At 44.1% G+C, this 18,555-nt stretch overlaps 1 protein-coding gene across 1 annotated transcript in view; it reads right to left on the reverse strand.

Annotated features, from left to right (window-relative positions):
- clmpb (CXADR like membrane protein b) overlaps positions 1-18,555 on the reverse strand; it is a 75,087-nt gene that overhangs the window by 13,101 nt on the left and 43,431 nt on the right. Inside the window, exons 2-3 of the mRNA XM_030394009.1 lie at positions 7,078-7,229; positions 426-630 (exon numbers count right to left, since the gene is read on the reverse strand). Of these exons, the coding sequence (XP_030249869.1) occupies positions 426-630; positions 7,078-7,229 (357 nt within the window). The remainder of the gene's footprint in view (positions 1-425; positions 631-7,077; positions 7,230-18,555) is intronic.

The following is an 18,555-nucleotide window of genomic DNA, read 5'->3' on the forward strand; positions in this document are numbered from 1 at the left end:
GCTGATCTCACAGAGGACACAGCTGTACTAGCCTGTGCTACACGCAACATAAAGAATTGAACTTGAAGGCCGACCATGTAACTCCGTTGCTAACATAATCAATCAGTTTCTATGCTCTTCCAGACCCAGTCCTATGTTTCTGGTCTCACCTCATCAACAAAACCAATCCGAACGAACCCAAACAGCATGAGCCAAATCAAATCACACTGTCTGAATCAAATTGAATCATTAGATCAGTCAGCATGACGGAGGAAATGTGCCAGGCTAATGATCCAGTGATTAGGTCTATGTGTGTGAGAGACTGTGCGCGTATGTATGTACAAATAGGTCTGGGTCTTTTCATAACTTGATGGCAGACATGCAACCAGTGTGTGTGTGTATGAGTGTGTGTTTATGCGTAACGCAATGTGTCTGACAACACTCACCCAGCACAATGAGGTTGACCTGGCTCCAGTGGTACTTTCCCCCAGTCTTGACCTTACAGTAGTATTCTCCAGAGTCGGTCAGCAGCAGGTCACTGATCAGCAGGGAGGCGTCTCCGCCCAGGTACTCCCCTGCAAAGGACAGGCGGCTGGCCTCGCTGCCCGTCGCCTCATTGGTGTACACCTGGCCCCCAAAGAAGGTAATGATCTAGATATATTGAAGAGAAGGAGATCAGAGGTTTATCTTAACATTTGTAACATCTGTAGTGTTTTTGAGACCAAATCCTAAATACCAAACTCTCTTGTGTGATGCCTCCTTCTATAGCACAGAGGGAGAGAAATCACAGTTGTCCAGCTACCCTTTTAAGGGACCTCTTACCTGTAGTGCTATTCAGCCATCCAAATTGTTTTTCATGTGAGTTGTTGCATTTCGGAGACATCGGCCACAGAGAGTTTGCCTTCTCTTGAATTTAATGGAACTAGATGGAACTCAGCTCGTGGTGCTCTAGGCCTAAAGTAAATGCATTTGGAAAGCTCAAACACAAAAGAAACAGTTTCTGGTGCTCACAACAAGGTCTGCTAATTATTTGAAGTAACCTGGTCATGACTTATAGAAAAAGAAAATGCCGTTGAGCTTTTCAAATGTATTTTTTTGGGCACTGCCAGCTAGTTTGATTGTATTCTAGAGAAGGCAGACCTTCGTGTGGCCGATACCGCCCAAATTCTGCAACTGATGACAAAACAAAATACATGGATAAAAAGCACTACAGATACAAAGAGTAATATGTATTTTTGGGTTGAACTGTTCCCTTAACTTGCCTTCATCCTGGCAATGTAAACAAACATTTTAGTTGCTGGTGATGTCGGCATTTATCTAATAAATGGGACCAATCCCCAATACAGGGCTTTTATATCACTCAACAGCACATTTGATTAACTTCATTTCCATTTCCCAGCAGTAATACCCTTGATATATTCCACTGGTAGCCTGCAATTAACATTTCAAATGACATAACTCTTAAGATGGCGAACGTACAAGCCCAAACATGTCCACACAGTCCCTCTCTGGGCCCACAGGCTTGAGGAAAAACAGAATACCAGCACTTGCTGGTGACATTGTTAACAATCGCTTTTTAATTAACGCTTGGGAAATAATATTTTACAAATGAATGCATTTGCTGGAATGTCAGTATTGCACCAGTGTTCATTCAGCTGATTATCAGAGGGCGCTGTTATCTCCGTCTGCTCTTTCTACAAGAGAAGCCGTCAAATTGACCAAATAAAAATCTATTGTTGTGGTTGAGGTAAAAGATTAAAGTATCCACAGTGGAACTGATGCGAAGACTAGACAGCTAAACAAACGTCTTACACCTGACATTGTCCAAATTAAGTGAAACAAGAAATGTGTTCTGTTTTCAATTTCTTTCTCCCTTTTTATTTAGCAGAAAATCTAAAACATTACTCAAATTGACACTCTCACTGATTTCAGTGGCATGTGGGTAATGTAAGCGACGGGGTTTGAAAGCAACTCATTATGGACAGTTTAAAAACAAATCAACAAATCAAAATCAATACAGAAGAGGCAGATAAATTCTGTTTTAAATTTGTTTTTCCACACTGTCTTTCCCTTTTAAAACATGAGCCTACATTACCCACAATGCAACTTTAACCAATGAGTGACATCACTGTAGAATATTTATCAGATGACATGCAGTGGTGCTCCCACAAATTGATGTGAAAAATTGGTGGAGGTACCCTTTAACAGATTTCAATGAACATTTAAGCAAACCTTCCTGTATACGACTTTAGTTTCACCCAATCACAAGCCACAAAAGTTCTTCTTTGGTTTCATGGTGTGTTACCCAACTTTTTGTAGCATGGCCTGTTGAGAATAAACAGCCATAACTCTTGTGTGCATTATGCTGCTGTCAGCGTATAGTGCTTGCTCTATCAAAAAATTATCATGTGTATATATTAGCATGTTATTTGGCTAACTGGATAGCGTCGTGACACATGGATGATGATTAATGAATGAATAATACATACATTTTAGTCATTTCACATTTTACATATGCACTGAATCATTGTGTTTATAGACAAGAGTGAATTACATGGCCTGGGTCAAGGATAACCAACTTTACACATGGAAGCGTTGTCACCGAGTGGCTAAGTTGCATTGTGGGTACTGTAGGCACCAGGTTTTGAGGAGGAAGAATGTATTGCTTTAGATTATTTGTTTTAAAAATGTCCGCAGTGGAGTGTTATGCAAGATAAGTGTAATGCTCTTCAAACTGCCTACATTACCCACAATGCAAATTAGTCACTGAGAGCAATCACTGGGGGATAATTATTTATTTATACTACTACCGAAGACTACTACCTGTGAACACATTTTAATGTTTAAGGATGGTGAAGTTACCTTTTAAGTCAGTAGCAAGGGATTAGTCATTTTTAGACAAGTAAAAAAAACATCTGGTAATATTATTAAAATGACAAAATGTGGTCTGAAGTTCATTAACACTATGAATTGATGTGTTACTGTGGGAGAACAGCAGGACTGTTAATTGCAGTGAGGACGTGCACGTGTATGCATAATGTTTTAATGTATACATGAATATGCATAAAGTTCACATATGTGTGCAAGAATGTAGGTGTACATGCCCGCATATTTTAATTCAGATACATATTTGTATGGGTACAGTAAGCCTTTTTGTCTACATATTATCTTTTTCTTTATAATTTGCTTATCAGAGAACTTTTGAATTTGCCTTTATCGCATAATATATAAAGTCTAGCACCAGAAAGAAAAACAAATGTAAATGTGAAGTGTATCTTTATCAAAAGTAAGTATAAAATTAGCTGCGTTACAATTTGCTACTTACACAATCTATTTTTCTTTTTCCTTTTCATATTTAGCACACGGTTCATTGATGTTTGCAAAGACTGTTCTTCAAAGTAAGAATCTGGTGATTTGGAATTTTCACTGTAGACATCCACCGTCTGCAAACCTGCACCGGAAAGCTTTCATTCTCACTTCCCTGCCCGTTCGTGTCTTTGCTTATTTCTGTCCCCTCCTTGTTTCTCTTTGGCTGTTTCTCTTCCTCTCTCTTCCTCTCTCTTCCTCCATCCACATACACAAACACAAACAAACACAGCTGTCACAGTGGCCTATTACTCAGGGCAAGTGAGAGCCCGCAGATGGGGACTGCTAAATGCCGGTGCCACAGCGCATCAGTGCCTAAGAAACAGGGGCACCTGCTGTGATCACAGGTGACGACTGGCCATTTACACATGCACACACATGCACAGACCTACACACACAAGCTAGTGTCCACGCAAACATGTAAGGTTCAAAAACACACTACGAATGCAAACAGACATACATTACTGTGCCACTGCTACGGGCGGAGAGTGACGCGGCCGTGGCACCTACACAAAGTGGAGCATATTTTTAAAAGCATCTGCCTCCGGACACACTCCTGCTGCTGTTGTGAACTCTGGGCATTTATAACTCACATATACACGAGTATAGACTACACTTGGTGTGCATGTGTATGCATGCCTCTGGTTATGTCTGGCTGTACTCTGAACTGGTGAGCGTGAGGAATTTAAGAAGAATTTATTAAAATGGCCGGAGGCTGTTTTCACAGTTTGTTTACTCTAAATACTGCACGCACATATGGAGTGTACCTGCCTTCTCTAGCTGTATGAATAAAAAAAGTCACAGGTTGAAACATTCGGTCCGATTATTTTTCTTGCTACGTAAAAAATGTTTGTTTTGGTTTTGTTGACTTGCAAGGTTACTTTCAGATGTAAAAAAAACAAAAAAAACATTTATCATCAAGTGTTAACAGCACCTGAACACAGAAATATTAGTTTTTTGTTTTTTTTTTGTATTTTCCTTTTAAAACCTTATATCATAAGACACAAGCAAAATTAAATTATAAATTATATTATAAATATTATCTTATCTTCTGATCAAAAAGGTACTTTTAAGGATTACTGGATGTCGAGGCAGTTCAAGTTTTATTCATGCTGCCTAGAATACCAAATTTGCTTCAAGGGGCTTAGTGATCTGTACAGCATACAACACCCTCTGTCCTCAGGCTTAGTTTTCAAACCGTCCTCCATAATATGTACCATTAATGAATCGTATCTGAATAGTAACATGCAGAAGAAGATAAAATTGAGAAAATTACAGACATCATCATATTTGCCATTGTGAAGACACTCTCCACTATCTCACTCTATTATTAACGAACATTAGTCAGCTCAGTCGCTCACAATTGTCCTGATAACAAATGCCACTAAAATAGTTCAAAACTGTGCGCTGGGAGGCCCGCAATTTAGCATTTCTTTCACTGCGAATCAACAGCATCCAGTGCATCCTATTATCACACTGCTGCTGGTATATTTTCTAATAAAGAACGATAATTTCTGGGAAATTTTACGGCTTTAAGCACCTTATTTTTATTGTTTTGCATCTTTTTGGGATAATGACGCCCTTCCAGGTCTGCGCCACAGCTGTCGCTATGGTAACACACGTGGCTTTCTGTAACTCATAGTGTCAGGTGAGCGCAGTGAATACCAGGACGGGCCAGGCTTTGACGTTTTCATCTCAAGTGTATCTAAACTTTGGCGAGATTCACAGAGTTCAACTCTCGTGCCCCATCGGCGGCCCCCGTGTGTCCTTAACACATGTAGTCTGTACATGTGCTAACAGAGGCTAAATGTTGACAAGATGCTCTTTCCCTCTCAACACGGCCTTCCAGCAGAACAAAAGCATGATTTATTCATTCGGCTACAGGCGCAGTCTCTCTCCTAATCAAATTTTCAGACGTTTGATTTTAATTAATGGCGTCTTCAATGTTATCTTCCCGTTAAATATTCATCGCAATGTGGCAGCCCCCCTCCGAACCATCAAAGCGTAAGACACTTGTTTTCCCCCTTTCTTTCATTCCTGGCCCCTCTGTTTCCACTGCACACGCTCCCTTTCTCTTCTATCAGTGCGACGCTTCCCCCGTGCTAACCAACACATCAGTGAACGAGCAAACGGCTTCCAAAGAGGGGGGAAATCTCTTTCTTCCGACAGAAGGCTGGTGAAATTTTACGCTCTGTCTGTTATCAGATACTGTGTTCAATTTGGGCGAAGAAAGCCGATGGTTCAAAACCAGCGAAACGATACCGAAACGTCTTCAGAGGGTGTAGAACTCAAAACCGAGTTCAGGCCTTTTAAAGCCTTTTTTTTTTTAAGTGACTCTTTGCTCAGGACGGAACAGTTGTGCTGCTTTTCAAGGCTGGGAGATATCACAAAGTCTAGAGCTACCTGCCATCAACGGATTTAATGCTTGGTGTAGTTTCTAGCTATTGGGTGGTCACAGAACAAAAAAAAAACCCAAATACAGCTCCATGTTACCCTAACATCAAGCTGGAAAAGGTAAAACTGCTTAAATATCTGTCACGTTGGGTATGGCTACCAGCTAGTAGCTAGCTTAGGTGGCAGTTAACCTTCATATCTAAATGTGTTTTCTCCAGTGTTTGTGTCTGGCTTAGTTTCTCACTTCTGAATCAGTTCAGAGTGGAGCAGAACATGTACCAACGTAAATCATGCATTTGGATAGGTCTCATTTTGCGTACAAAATAACACAACATAAAACTGTTTTCCATTTCTTTCCTTTAATTTACGGGTAAACAATTTGAAGAGGCAGAAAATACAAAACAGATGCTCAATACACTCGGCTGTAACTCACTCTTGAAGTGAAACGTTGCGAGAACAAGTGTCACAACTTGCAAAGAAAGCAGGAACACTTGAGGGTGACAGATATGCAGCGTAGACTGTCTCTGTCCCACAAGCTAACGCTTCACAAACATCGCGCGTCCCCGGAGCTTAAAGTAATGTGTGCGTCGCCTGACATCAGTAGAGTGCTGGTCAGGCAGTGTCCAGTAAATATCTCAAGGGAACCTTAAACTCTGCTGAAGTAGTTTTGAGAAGAAACAGCACAGTAATGCTGCTGCTTCTGTTAGCTTAAGATAGCAGTTTCTAGCTAGCTTAAAATGTTTCTGTTCTTCTGGTGAATGTAAGTTAGGCTACTGATGAGACAATTAGATGGAAAGGGAAGAAAACCTTACCACTGTGTTACAGGTGATATTTGAAAAAAAATTACTAAATGAAAATTATGTAAATTAGAAAATTAGAGTAAAGGGTTTAAAGAACGAGCTGAGGGACAGTCTGCTGGCACTAAAAGGCACCTAAACTTGACGTGCCACAGTAAGTTTGGGCATTGGGTTAATGTGCAACTATTACAAGTCCTGCTGTAAATCAACTAGCATGGCTTGGGCTAAATGGTGTAAAGATGGAAGATAACTAAAAAGGGAGAGACAAGAAAAAAAGGAGCTCACTGGCAAAAGGTCAAAAAACCTTTAACCTGTGTTTGTAAGTTGTTCTTGGACTTATGTTGTGCCACTAGCATATTAATGGTTATTATTATTTTACTCCTGAAGAAGATGGAAATCTGGCTGCTACTGTTGGTAATGACCAGTTAAATATGCATTTTTAGTTTGCAGTACAATAAGTCTTTTCTTTTTTATCACAGTCATTATACAGTGAACTTACAATTTCCGAGAGACTCTGTAAAACAAACGTGACACAACTCACCACTCTCTGTTTCGAGTTTGGTTTCTGCAGTAGCCACTCGATGTCGAGCGAGCCGGACGACGGGAACTGATGGTGGCATGGCAAGGTGGCATTGTCCCCGACGACCTTCTTCATCTCCGTCTGGGCACCCGCCGTCAGCAGGCTGAACAGGACTGAAGAAAGGGAGGAGAGAGGCAGAGAGATGTCAGACGGGGACAGGGGCTCGATTCAAACTTGAGACAAGAGGCAGATGCTGCGGATAGGAAGGAAGCAAAACCGTGCCGATAGAGGAAATTGAGACGGGAAGACGCAGCGAGAGATATGACCCAGAATCCCAATCACTATCTGACAGATGCTGAGATACGTCTCACCCGGACACTGCAGAGAGACGGAATGGGGTTTTCTTTTGATTCAGGAAATAGATTTTGTCATGAGAGGTCAGAGAGAGGTATTATGATGATCTTTGTCGATAACCCCTTTTGACAAGGGCAAAAACACAATCTTATTCACACAAACAGCTGCGGGGGAGCTGTGGCCTGGGATGGAAAGGTACACAGCTTTTGATATTGTCTGAACACGGACCCATCTGCTGAAGAGAGAACTGAAGAGATACAGTACGGCTATGGAGTCACTGGAATTACCCACATTTTCCAAATGATCCTGACAAAATGGAAAACAGATTTCAACTCTATCCGCAACTATTGCGAATGTAACTTGCAATCATAATTACACACATACCCAAGAATCCACAGTCTACCGTCACAGAGAAGAGCTTGGGTTGCAGGGAGAGTGTGTGTGCACAAGTGAGTGACTTTGGGCACCGGCCAGACTGTCAGGGCCTGTGTCTCGGCGGGGGAGCAGCAAGGCTAATTTATTGGAGGATGCTGGACTGCCCGGCGGGCTTGAGTGGAATTAGCCAGAGGCGTCACGGGGGTTTGCTGGAAGCTCAGGCTGTGGATGGTGTCGGTGTGTGTTTGTGTGTGGGAGGGGTGGTGGTGCTCCGTCGAGATATCCGACCCCCTCCACCTGGTAGAAAGGCTGTACAATACTGCAGAGCACCACTAAGCTTACACCCTCAAATGTGGCAGATATTTTTGGCTCTCCAACATTTAACTTAACTACCCGCCTTTAATTTAATCGCTGAACGAGCCAATAGCTCCCAGGGATTCTGAGCGCTTAAAATAAAGTTATCCAGCCAGCAGATGCTCATTTGGAATCATGCAGAAACGTGTAGGTTGTGTAAATATTGTTAGATCTCCTTTTCATTATCGTGCTGCTTAATAGCTTGGAGGTTCAATATTTCCTTCCTATTTGCGCAGAATAAATAAACACGGTGGTGCGGGACATTTGAACAAAGACTATGTTCAATGGCAGGTGTTATGTGTGCGGTAGAGCTATTCAAGGCAGAGCTGTTCAATGAAAGAATGCCTTTGTGCCTCAGCAGACACAATCACATGCTGTCAGATGTTCCACGAGACGGCCAAATGTGGCCTGTGAATGCATCAGCACTCACTGGGCGCCCATCCACTCGCTCCCCGGTCCGACCAGGAGCCAACACGCTGCCCCAAAAGTGATCTTTGGGCCAATCAAAATGTCAGCTCTGTGCCGTGAAACCAATGAGTCAGTGCTGACGCGGGACTCAGGGGCGAAGAGAAGCCTCAAACCAAACCACGCCTTCCATATGGATAACATCATCTGCCGGACTTCAGCAGTTCTTCCAAGTTTTGTTTAAGTGTCTGTCTCTACTTTGTGAGTCTTCCGCTACAAACTCGAGGAGCTCGGGGCTTCTCACTGTCAATCAAGCTGAAGGTTTCCAATTGGCATTCGCCAGTTGGACGCAGAGACAGACAGCACTTGACTGTTGGCATAGAGACTGTGCGTCCGTTTTTGGCAGCCCGGGAGTGACAGGACAAATAGCTGAGGCCCTTCTGCTCTGTTGGACCACCTGCTCCCTTCAAATCATTAGTCAGCAGAAAAAATAAGGGCCACGCGTCCTCACAGAGTGGCCCCTGGACCCGGAAGGTATCCCCCGTTTATGACTTTTTAATGCCGCATTTGCAGGCTCATTCATCTTGTGGGCTCCCTGCCGATTATCGCTTGGAAGTCAGGAAAGAGAGCCAGCTTTGCAGTGTGAAGAATATTCAAGAGGGAGAATAGTCGGACTGTGTGTGTGTGTGTGTGTGTGTGTGTGTGTGCAGTTAGTTGGTTGGATCTAATGGTGCAAGTTAATGATCGGTTGTGCTATAAGGGTCTTCTGGGAGACCTGTGCCCACCGTCTCCCCTCTGCTCCTCAGGCTGGCCTCTGTAATCAGTGCTCCCACAGTCATCGGCAGCCCAGCCCAGCGCTGTGTTGCAGGCCTGATAAGAGCTCCCTGCTCCCCTTCTCACCTCCCACCTACTACTTAACTGCCCGCCGCTTCAACTGTAGGCTCTGTAAATGAGGGAGTTCACCTGGAAGATAGACAGGGCCAGGGTGACCGCTAAAATTGGGGCATTGCAGGCTTTTTCCACACTTGACTTTCCACGAGCTGACTTTAAATGAACCTTCAAGCAATGAACTAACTATAGCATCGCTGGGCGTCGAAAATGTGTTTCATTGTCCAACAATGAGGATTGAACTGCCAGTGAACTGCCATAACTTTTTTTGTAAAATATACTAGAATATGCTGTGCCTGTGATGGGAACCAAATTGTCTCCGTTTTTGCCAGAAAAAGTTTGGCAGACGAATCAAAAAGGGTACTGACTGGCTATACAACCGCTGCTCCTCACTTTACCCACTTATTTATGGTCTTGCAGAGGAGCTTATGTATCCGTGGAATGGATGACACACAGTGCTCCCAAAATAAGCTCGCCTTGATATGAGTTTGCGCTTGCATTTGGATTGGCCTCATTCGCCGCACAGTGTGCACAGCTGGGGACGGTTGGACCGCAAGACCCCATCATTTGTGTCAACATTGGCTGAGAGACACAACTGAATCATCTCTGCGGCAGCTATGCAAACGGTATGAGAAATTGTTTTGTCGGTTAAATTTGGGCGAGTGACCTTGCCGTTCGATCTGAGGCAAGGTGACATAGAAACAATGAAAACCGAACTGAAACTGAACTCAATTAGATGAAACCTCGGTAACCTTCCTGCTCACGGAGCTGCACATGCATTCACGTGTCTCTAAGAGATTCCATAAGAACACGCGATAAAGGCCAGCGAAAGTGAAAGTTGCCATCTTGAGGCAGGGTTATAAATGTGGAGAGGGCTCGCAATATGCTAGCTGGTGCCACATCCCAGGCCGTATCCCTCATCCCTCTTTCTCTTTCATTTTGTCTGCTTTCCTCGGCTCCGTCTGGCTCAGCTTCATGCTCCCATTTGAGGCTAGGTTCAATTTTTACCCGCAGAAAAGAAAGGAAAGAAGCGTATCATAATTAACAAAAGAAAGTTGGAGCTAACACCAGGGGTTTTAGAGCGGGTGAGGGAGGGAGTGTGCGAGAGAGAAAGATAGACACATTTCAGCCGCCTCGAATAGAGAGAGAGAGAGAGAGAGAGAGAGAGAGAGAGAGGGACTGAGAGGCTGGGCTGAAATATGGAGGAACCCATTTCTATGACAAGGCCCTAGGGGGAGTTGTGCTCCAGTAAATCCGCCTTACAGAGCCCTGCAATCTTATTATAGTGTGGCCAGTGAGACGGACAGACAGACAAACAAGACAGGCCTGGATCTTTCACACTGCCCAAAGTCAAGCCCCATATCCCCTCAGTCAGCACGCTGGCCTGGCTGGGGCCTTTGCAACGTCCAAAGCTTATGACCTCTGGTCCTCAAACGCAGCAGATCTGAGGAGGGAGAGGGACAGCAAGAGATAGAGGGGAGGGGTGAGAGGAGTGAAAGGACAGAGAAAAATGGGCTGAGGGAGGGGCGGAGGGATGGTGCAATGCCTTATTTTGAGCCCTTACTGTAAGTCGGCGGTGTGGAGGATGGATTATACCATCACAAAGGCGGTCTTAGATACAGGTGAGCCGATGCACAAAAGGAGAAAGAGATCTCACGGCTCGTCACGTATAGAACACATCTGCATTTTGTGTGCATGCGTGACTGCTGGTATGCTCGATGTATACTTTATGTGAACACATGCTCTGTCACAAAGATACTTCCCCTGCTGCCAGTCTGCATGAAGGAGAGGCGAGGGACTATCTTTCGCTGACAGTAAATAGCGCCTCAGCACACAAACCTTTGATTCGGAATACATCTGTCATCAGGCACCCAGACTCGAGTCACATTTGAGTATCGTGCACAGCCTCACTGCAGCAGGCAAAAGTAATAATCATCTCCAGACTCTGCCAGTCTGTAAAATAACTGTTTATCTTCTATCATTTACAGCCGTACCAAGGAACAGGGTTAAATGAAGGAGAAATGTTTGGGATACGACCTCCATTCCTCTAAAATATGGGACTTCGTGCGTGTTGCTGGGAAAATTTGACATTGGCAAATATCAAAACAATTCCCCCATTCTTATTGCTGACAAATAAATAGTTTTTAGCTGAGTTGCTGAGAGGTGCGTAGGGATGATGAGACAACAGTCTAATACTCACAGCTCAGCATGCTGCTTAAAAGGCTGCGCGCGCTCCAGCCAATAGTACAGCAGTGTTGTGTGACCTGAATTGGCTATTGAAATGCCAACAAACACATATACTATAAATACCACCGAATGTGGCACAGAGATCCGCAGATAGGAGGTTTCATCCTGCCCTTTCCTCTCTCCCCGATGAGGATTTCAGGGCAGACTTGCCTGAAACGCCGAAAACTCCTCAGAAGTCTCCGCAGACAAGGGGGCCGCCTGCAGGTGTTAGCGCAAACTGCGAAAAAAAAACAACCCCCACGGACGCTCTGCTAGAGAGGCCTTTATTCATACAGCCACAGCTCCCTTTTTAATTACAGCTTCTTTAGGGGTAAGTCTCTTTAAATGTACCAAGTTATCATGCACTATTAAAGCACATGTTTTGCATATGGCACACTACACTAGTCTCCTTGTAGTTTCAAGGTCCAACTCATGAATATATTGCTTCTGTGAAAATCAAAGGAGCTGTTCCCCCCCCCCCCCCCCCCTGACTGGAGGCTGGCTCTTTGATGGGATAAAGTCCCATAATCCTGCTCGCCTCACACCCGGGCGACCGGCGCACCCTTCTGCTGACACCAGGGTTTTGTCGGCACTTTACAATGAGGTTCACAGAGTCATTACCCAGAAATGAGGAGGGAACAAATAAGAGCTAACTGATAATTAGCAATAGCCTCCTAGAAGTTCTGTTGGTAATTCCTTCCTCGGTGCGCAAATATTTGTGACAATTCCTGTCGTACGACTTGAACCACCTCACCCACCCTGTCCCCACATGGATTGAATATAGAGTATGATTTTGAGGTGTTGTTTGTCATGTACCTCTTGTCATTGGATATTTAGATAAACATGTTTACAGTGTTCATTTAAGGTTTATGTTTAACTTTATATATACTTTTAAGATGAGTGTATTTTTAACATTTGGAGCGAAACTGATGATCCAGCTGAAAGGGAGGGACTTCTCCTCTTGTCTTGATTGTTTTTTTTTTTTGGGAACATGATTATCTTACTACCACCAGGTGTGGAACTAAGGTGTGGCCTATATACTGTAAGATACTAGTGCCTCTTTCCTACTGTGCCTGGGAGGCCTGAGGGACCAAATGTCACCCTGATAAAAAATAAATGCATATGGAGCCAGAGCGTGGAACACTTTATATATATTTTTTCCTATTTTGGAGGAGTGAGTCATCTGGAGCTCGAGATGAAAACACCAAAAGAGAGAGCCGTCCTGTTCATGATCATCTTTGATGAGAGATTTCTAGGCCTGAGAAGCTAAAAAAAAAAAAAAAGGAATGGAATCATTTCCACAATAATCCCTTGAACCTGGAGGGGGATGGCAAATGGGAAAAGAGCGGGAGGACCGATGGGAATGGGAGACGGAAGATGAAATACCACCGAGGTCTGAATAATGTAGGGCCCCGTGGTAAATGTTCACCTCATGCCGCTCTTATTGCCTTCATTAGCATCCCTTTCATTGCCTCGTCATTGCTGTCACGTCGAGCGATAGGGACGCCATCCCGCTGACGGATCCCCAAAATAGATCCAAAATTAGTTTCGCGACAAGCACTTTTAATTCCCCCAAAGCATTCTGCATTTTCCTTCAGCGAAATAAGGAAGTAGGGAGGAGATGGAGAAAAAAGCTAATTACACCATCCCCCAGGGGAGGTAGAGTCAGTAAAACCTGCTTACAGTGCTATACACATCTTATCAGCGCTGCATCTGGTGGCGTCACCTACACTCATGGGTGTAGCTGTCCAAGATGCTCCGGCTACTCCATAAATCTCCCGGATTTAGCCTGAAACGGTCCAGAGAGCACAGCGCTTCTCAGAAAAAGGGCTCTGTATTCTGTCACTCCCATGCAACACTTTGACTATCGCGCACGACAAATGCTTAAATCACTGAGCTGGGTTTGGGTTGGTGTCTTTCCAAAAAATTTCAAAACAAAGGCATACCATATGCAGATTGAAAGTGAAAGAGAACACTGACACATTAGTGTGTTCAGTCTGACTTTTAATTCTTTCCACCTTTCGTAAAAAAAAAAATCCCACAGCCAGACACGTGACCGAGTGGAAAGAGTGACAAGCAGAATACTTTCAAACTCTCTCTCTCTCTCTCTCTCTCTCTCTCTCTCTCTTTCTCACACACACAAAGAAAACAGACTGTCATTGGTTGGAAGTTTTTTTTTTTTTTTTTTTTTTTTACTTTCTTTCTTTTTTTTAATTAAAAACCAATTCATCATTTTGGAAAGGATGGTCCCCATTTAAAATGTTAATTACAGCAATGCATCTTAGAGACTTCAGCCTGACTTCAGCAGAATAATCTCCAGACGCTCGTATGGTGTTAAACCGTTTAGTTACATTCGGCTTCGAAAAAAGCAAATTCCGAGACATTTCTCCTCCCTTTAATGTGTTCGGACTGAACAAGGTCCAAATGTCGAATGGTCTGTTTTGCACCAGATAACACGTGTCAGTGAAACGGGGCTCGGGGGGTGACCTCTCAGATCCTCCCTACATCTGGCAGAAAACCTAAACAAGGCCGAGATGTGTCTGCACATCGTTCTGCGCGAGGGGCGTCCAAACCTGACACTCCAGAGAAGAATGCGGCAAAGAGATGTCCGAGTTAACTCCTTTTGGAGAACTTATCGGCAAGGTTACTGTGTGTGGGTGAAGTGCGTGTGTGCAGCGCAGCCTCGAATAAACCCTCCGTCCCCCCCACGCTGAGAAAACATGTTCAGATGGAGGACAGGGGAGAGTGAATCCTTGGACATGTTGAGACACGCGCTTTGAAATGAAACACTTCCTTTAATGCCGTTGCCACCAAACACTTTGCTGAAGCCCATTTTTTCGCTAACATGTGTCTGAGGACTGAGGAGAAAAACGATTGCTCAGTTTCAAAGTGGTAAAGTCAGCAATTTGGAGTTGTTTTTCTTCCCATCGAAAGCAAACAACTCCAAATCCGGTTAGAGATATTATATTTGCTTTGACAGATATCAAATTTGGTTTCCCCCTCACAAAGAAAACTTTCCTTCCTCTCCTGCACAGAAAATTTTCCCCATTCCTCTGTTATTCGCTCAGCCTTTGTCCCAGGGCTGAGCTTATTTCTCGGTCTGTGTGGCATCACGGTGTTTTTGTTGGCGGGGCTTTGTGAATAAGAGCGGAAAATATTCATCAGAGGGATCTCCAGTCAAGGTACAGGCACCGCAGTATAGACAACACAGTGGAAGGCTGTTCTTCGCTGAGTTCGAGCTCTGTTCTACCCTGCACGCCTGACAGATGGTGCGGTGAGAAACAAGATGAGCCGTATTCATTAAAACACTGTAGAAGACAGCCTCGCCTGCTGCTGATCAACTTAAAGCTCTCCTGTCGGGCTTTGGTATGCTATGATATGATATCAGCTACAGTAAGCACTGCTGGAGTTTGGACAGATGGGGCGTGCTATGATATAAACAGCCTTAAAGCCCACGGTGCACGTATAAACAACCCCCTTTCCTCCTACCTCTTTTGCTGGCACATCGTGCGACTGTGGGCGCAGCTCTCTCGCACAAAATGCTCCTCAATTTCCCCAGTTATTTATGTGGTCTAATCTCAATTTGCGGCTGGCAAGCGCGTGAACGAACTCCTCTCGCATTGTTGGAGTGGCTGGACATGGGCACTGACCTCAGCGGATCAATACTTAATAAGCTTTTGTGCTGCCAAGTCCATTTTGCTGCAATCTGCAATTTTTTATGTCCATTAGGTTGAAAATAGAGCTGACTAGGTGTATGACCACAGGAAGTGGAATGTATCGCAGTCGCCCGGGCTCTCCCTGATGATGGATGCTTCACAACAGTGTGAGACCGATGAAAACTTCTAATACTGTCTACCTCATGCACCATAAAGTACTGCACCCCTGACTTTTATTAAATGCAATTCAATACCCCGGTGGTGTTTCAAAGAAGCATTTAACAACTTGTGGGAAGACAATAAAAGCCACAGTGGGCTATATGGTTAAGTTTAGCTGCACGTGACGAACAAGGGGAATGGGAGGAAAACAAGCCTAGAGCGAGTGCTATATTTGGAGCAGCACTAAAGCTCGGCTTTAGAAGCATTGTAAGATAGCCCCAATCTGGATATGTAAGCACTACATTTTGGGAGCTCAGAGCCGGGGTGGTGGGTGGAGGGGGGGGACACTAGTCTGGACACTCCTCGTCACCCCTCCTCTCCCTCGCTTCTCTGCACACTCAGGATCCATTATTTAGGTCACTGCGATTATTTGTCACTGTCTGAAGTCAAAGTTCACCTCTCGCAGCAAAGATTTGCCAATTTGCTCCGCTGGATCCACGGGAGGACCGGAGTGGAATACGACAGAGCAGCTCCCATGTTGTACATTTCATCAGCTAATTGAAAACAGACGTGAGGCTAACTCCCTCCCTCCATCCGCCCAGCACTCACTGGAGCGCTGCGTCACTGACATATTAGAGCTGTCCCCAGTCCTATGGTATGCATCGGACATATCATTTTACTTGATCGGTTAAGCGGAAAATAACAAAGGGGGGGGGGGGGACGCCTCATCCACAAATGAGAGGATGATATTGTTACAGCTGCTCAAGCTGTAGCTGCTGCTGCCGCTGCCAAAGGACAAAGAGGTAACCTATCCATCCGAGCCCGTGACTGGGAAGGACACGTCGATGGCTGCCATTTCCCCAGAGGTGAGCAGATGCCATGTCTGTTTTGGCAGCTGTATACTGAAAGGTGTTGACCGGTGGGGCAGCTGACAGAGGCAGAGTGGTGGCTGCGCAGTGGCCAGGGAGGTCAACAGCGGCTGCGAGGCTTCCAGGAAAGGCCTCACTTAGGCTCATTTAGGAGAGCTAATGGAGCAAGCTACCATCTGTCCTTATGATTTAAGCCAATTCATGCAGGACGCTAACCTTTTCACCTGCTACACACACACACACACACACATACAGTAAACAAACAGTGGCGCAAACATAGAGAGCAAATAATCACAATGTGTTATCTGCCTTTGGGCTCCACCAGGCCAATGTACAGTATCAATATTATATTGTGAACTGTGATATGAGACTATATATCTTATATCATTATTGGATCCTGATGTGGATTAAGTGCTATCTTTTCTGCTGTTAAAGGCACCATCACAGAAAAGTGATGCCATTGTTGCTCTACCTGTTTGTATTCTTGCCTTTACATACTTAGTCAATACATCCATATCACTGAGGGCATCCCGATTCTCGAATATCCATGATCCAATTAGATTTTCGATTTTCAGCACTGACAGCTACACTATTGTTGGACTGAGACTTTTCTGCCCTGATGACTGTCATTTATGTTATTACATACTACTCTTTGTTCAAAAGATGGGGGGAATTAAACAAAAGGAGTTTGACTTCATCCTGGTGTTTTTTGCGGGTTTGGGATAGACAGGTTAAAATGTTATTCACAAAAAATAAAGATTCATGAGTTCAACTGAAAAAAAAAATAAGCCCTCAATGATTCAACAATAACAGAGGAAGAAGTTCGTTGTCTCAAATCCGCCAACTTAACCATCATCTCAAGTAAATGAAGGATCTTTGGCAACGTTATCAGGTCAGTCCAGTTTTTCCTCTATGAGTGAACCCTCAACACATTAATAAAGGATCTCAGAGAAATCAGGAGTGTTGCCGGCACTCAGTTCTCAAAGCCAAACACTAGTTTCGATCTATTTTCGATTTAAAATCAAAATCGGGACACTCCTACACATCACTGGTGATTACTTCTCATCCTCCCAGCGGTGCTGATGAACATCAATATCAAGGTGTGTTGTCGAAAACATTGTGACAGTTGATTCTGTGATAGGTGTTTTAGATTGGGGAGTTTTAAGATTATTTTCAGGCTATATCGCCCGGTCCCAGACTGTACCTAATTAAAAGTATTTTGACTTTGACAAATAAAGCGAAAGACGCATCAACTTGTTAAAGGTCAGTCATGAAAAGTGTGAATGACCATTTTTTTTTATGTCTTAATTAGGATCCAGATTAGCTCCCACAAGGTAGTTGCTAAGAGATGCCTTCCTTACAAAAAAAAAAAATTCAATTCACATCACAGTTTAAATAAAACAAAAAAAAGCCTGACGAGGGAAACATAAAGATTGAATACAAGGGAAATAACTTTCATCACCACAAACTCAATAGTGACAGAAACTAGATGTTTCTGGATGTTATTAGTGCATTGTTCCTCCAATGTCAGCAGAGCATCACTGTACAAAAGCATCAGAGCTTTGCAGCTTTGTTAAAGTGACCACAGTTAGTGAGTCCTTGTCTCCACACAGACACGCTCCTCCAAACAAATACGTCTGCCCTTTTGTGCTGCTCAGCACCACTTCTTACCACGACCCCCCTCCCCAATGTCTAGAAAAGGAATGCCCACGCGGCCACATCCGAGGGCGGAGAGAAGATTGAAACCAGATGAATGGAGCTCGGGTACAGCCAGCTCGCCGGGCCCATATTTCACTCCCCAAAGCCTGATTAAAATGAGGTGCGGTACTAGCTGGGCCAAGGCAGCTTATTCCGGCTCGCAGTGACACTCTGGGCGAGGAAGAAACGGGGCGAAGGTCACGACTAAAATCTCGCCGATTGGCTCACACCGCCCCAGAAGGAGCTTCCTCGATAAAAGCTTTCCACGGATCAAATAAATCCACGGTATATTTAAATGTGAATTTAATTTCAAGTGGTTCTGCCTAAAAACAAGGGGGAATCTGTCATCTTGCATTGTGTTTTTTCTTTTGCTAGGGTTTCTACAGCCGAGGAGGTGTAAAGTAGGCCATCGGTATGGAAACTGTTAACTGATGTGCCAAAGGAAATGAGGACAAACTGCAAGAATTGTCGAGTGAGAATTATTAGCATCATGCAGACGTTAGATATAGAATGTG

This window comes from Sparus aurata, chromosome 2, assembly GCF_900880675.1.
Source record: "Sparus aurata chromosome 2, fSpaAur1.1, whole genome shotgun sequence".
In the NCBI taxonomy this organism is placed as follows: Eukaryota; Metazoa; Chordata; class Actinopteri; order Spariformes; family Sparidae; genus Sparus; species Sparus aurata.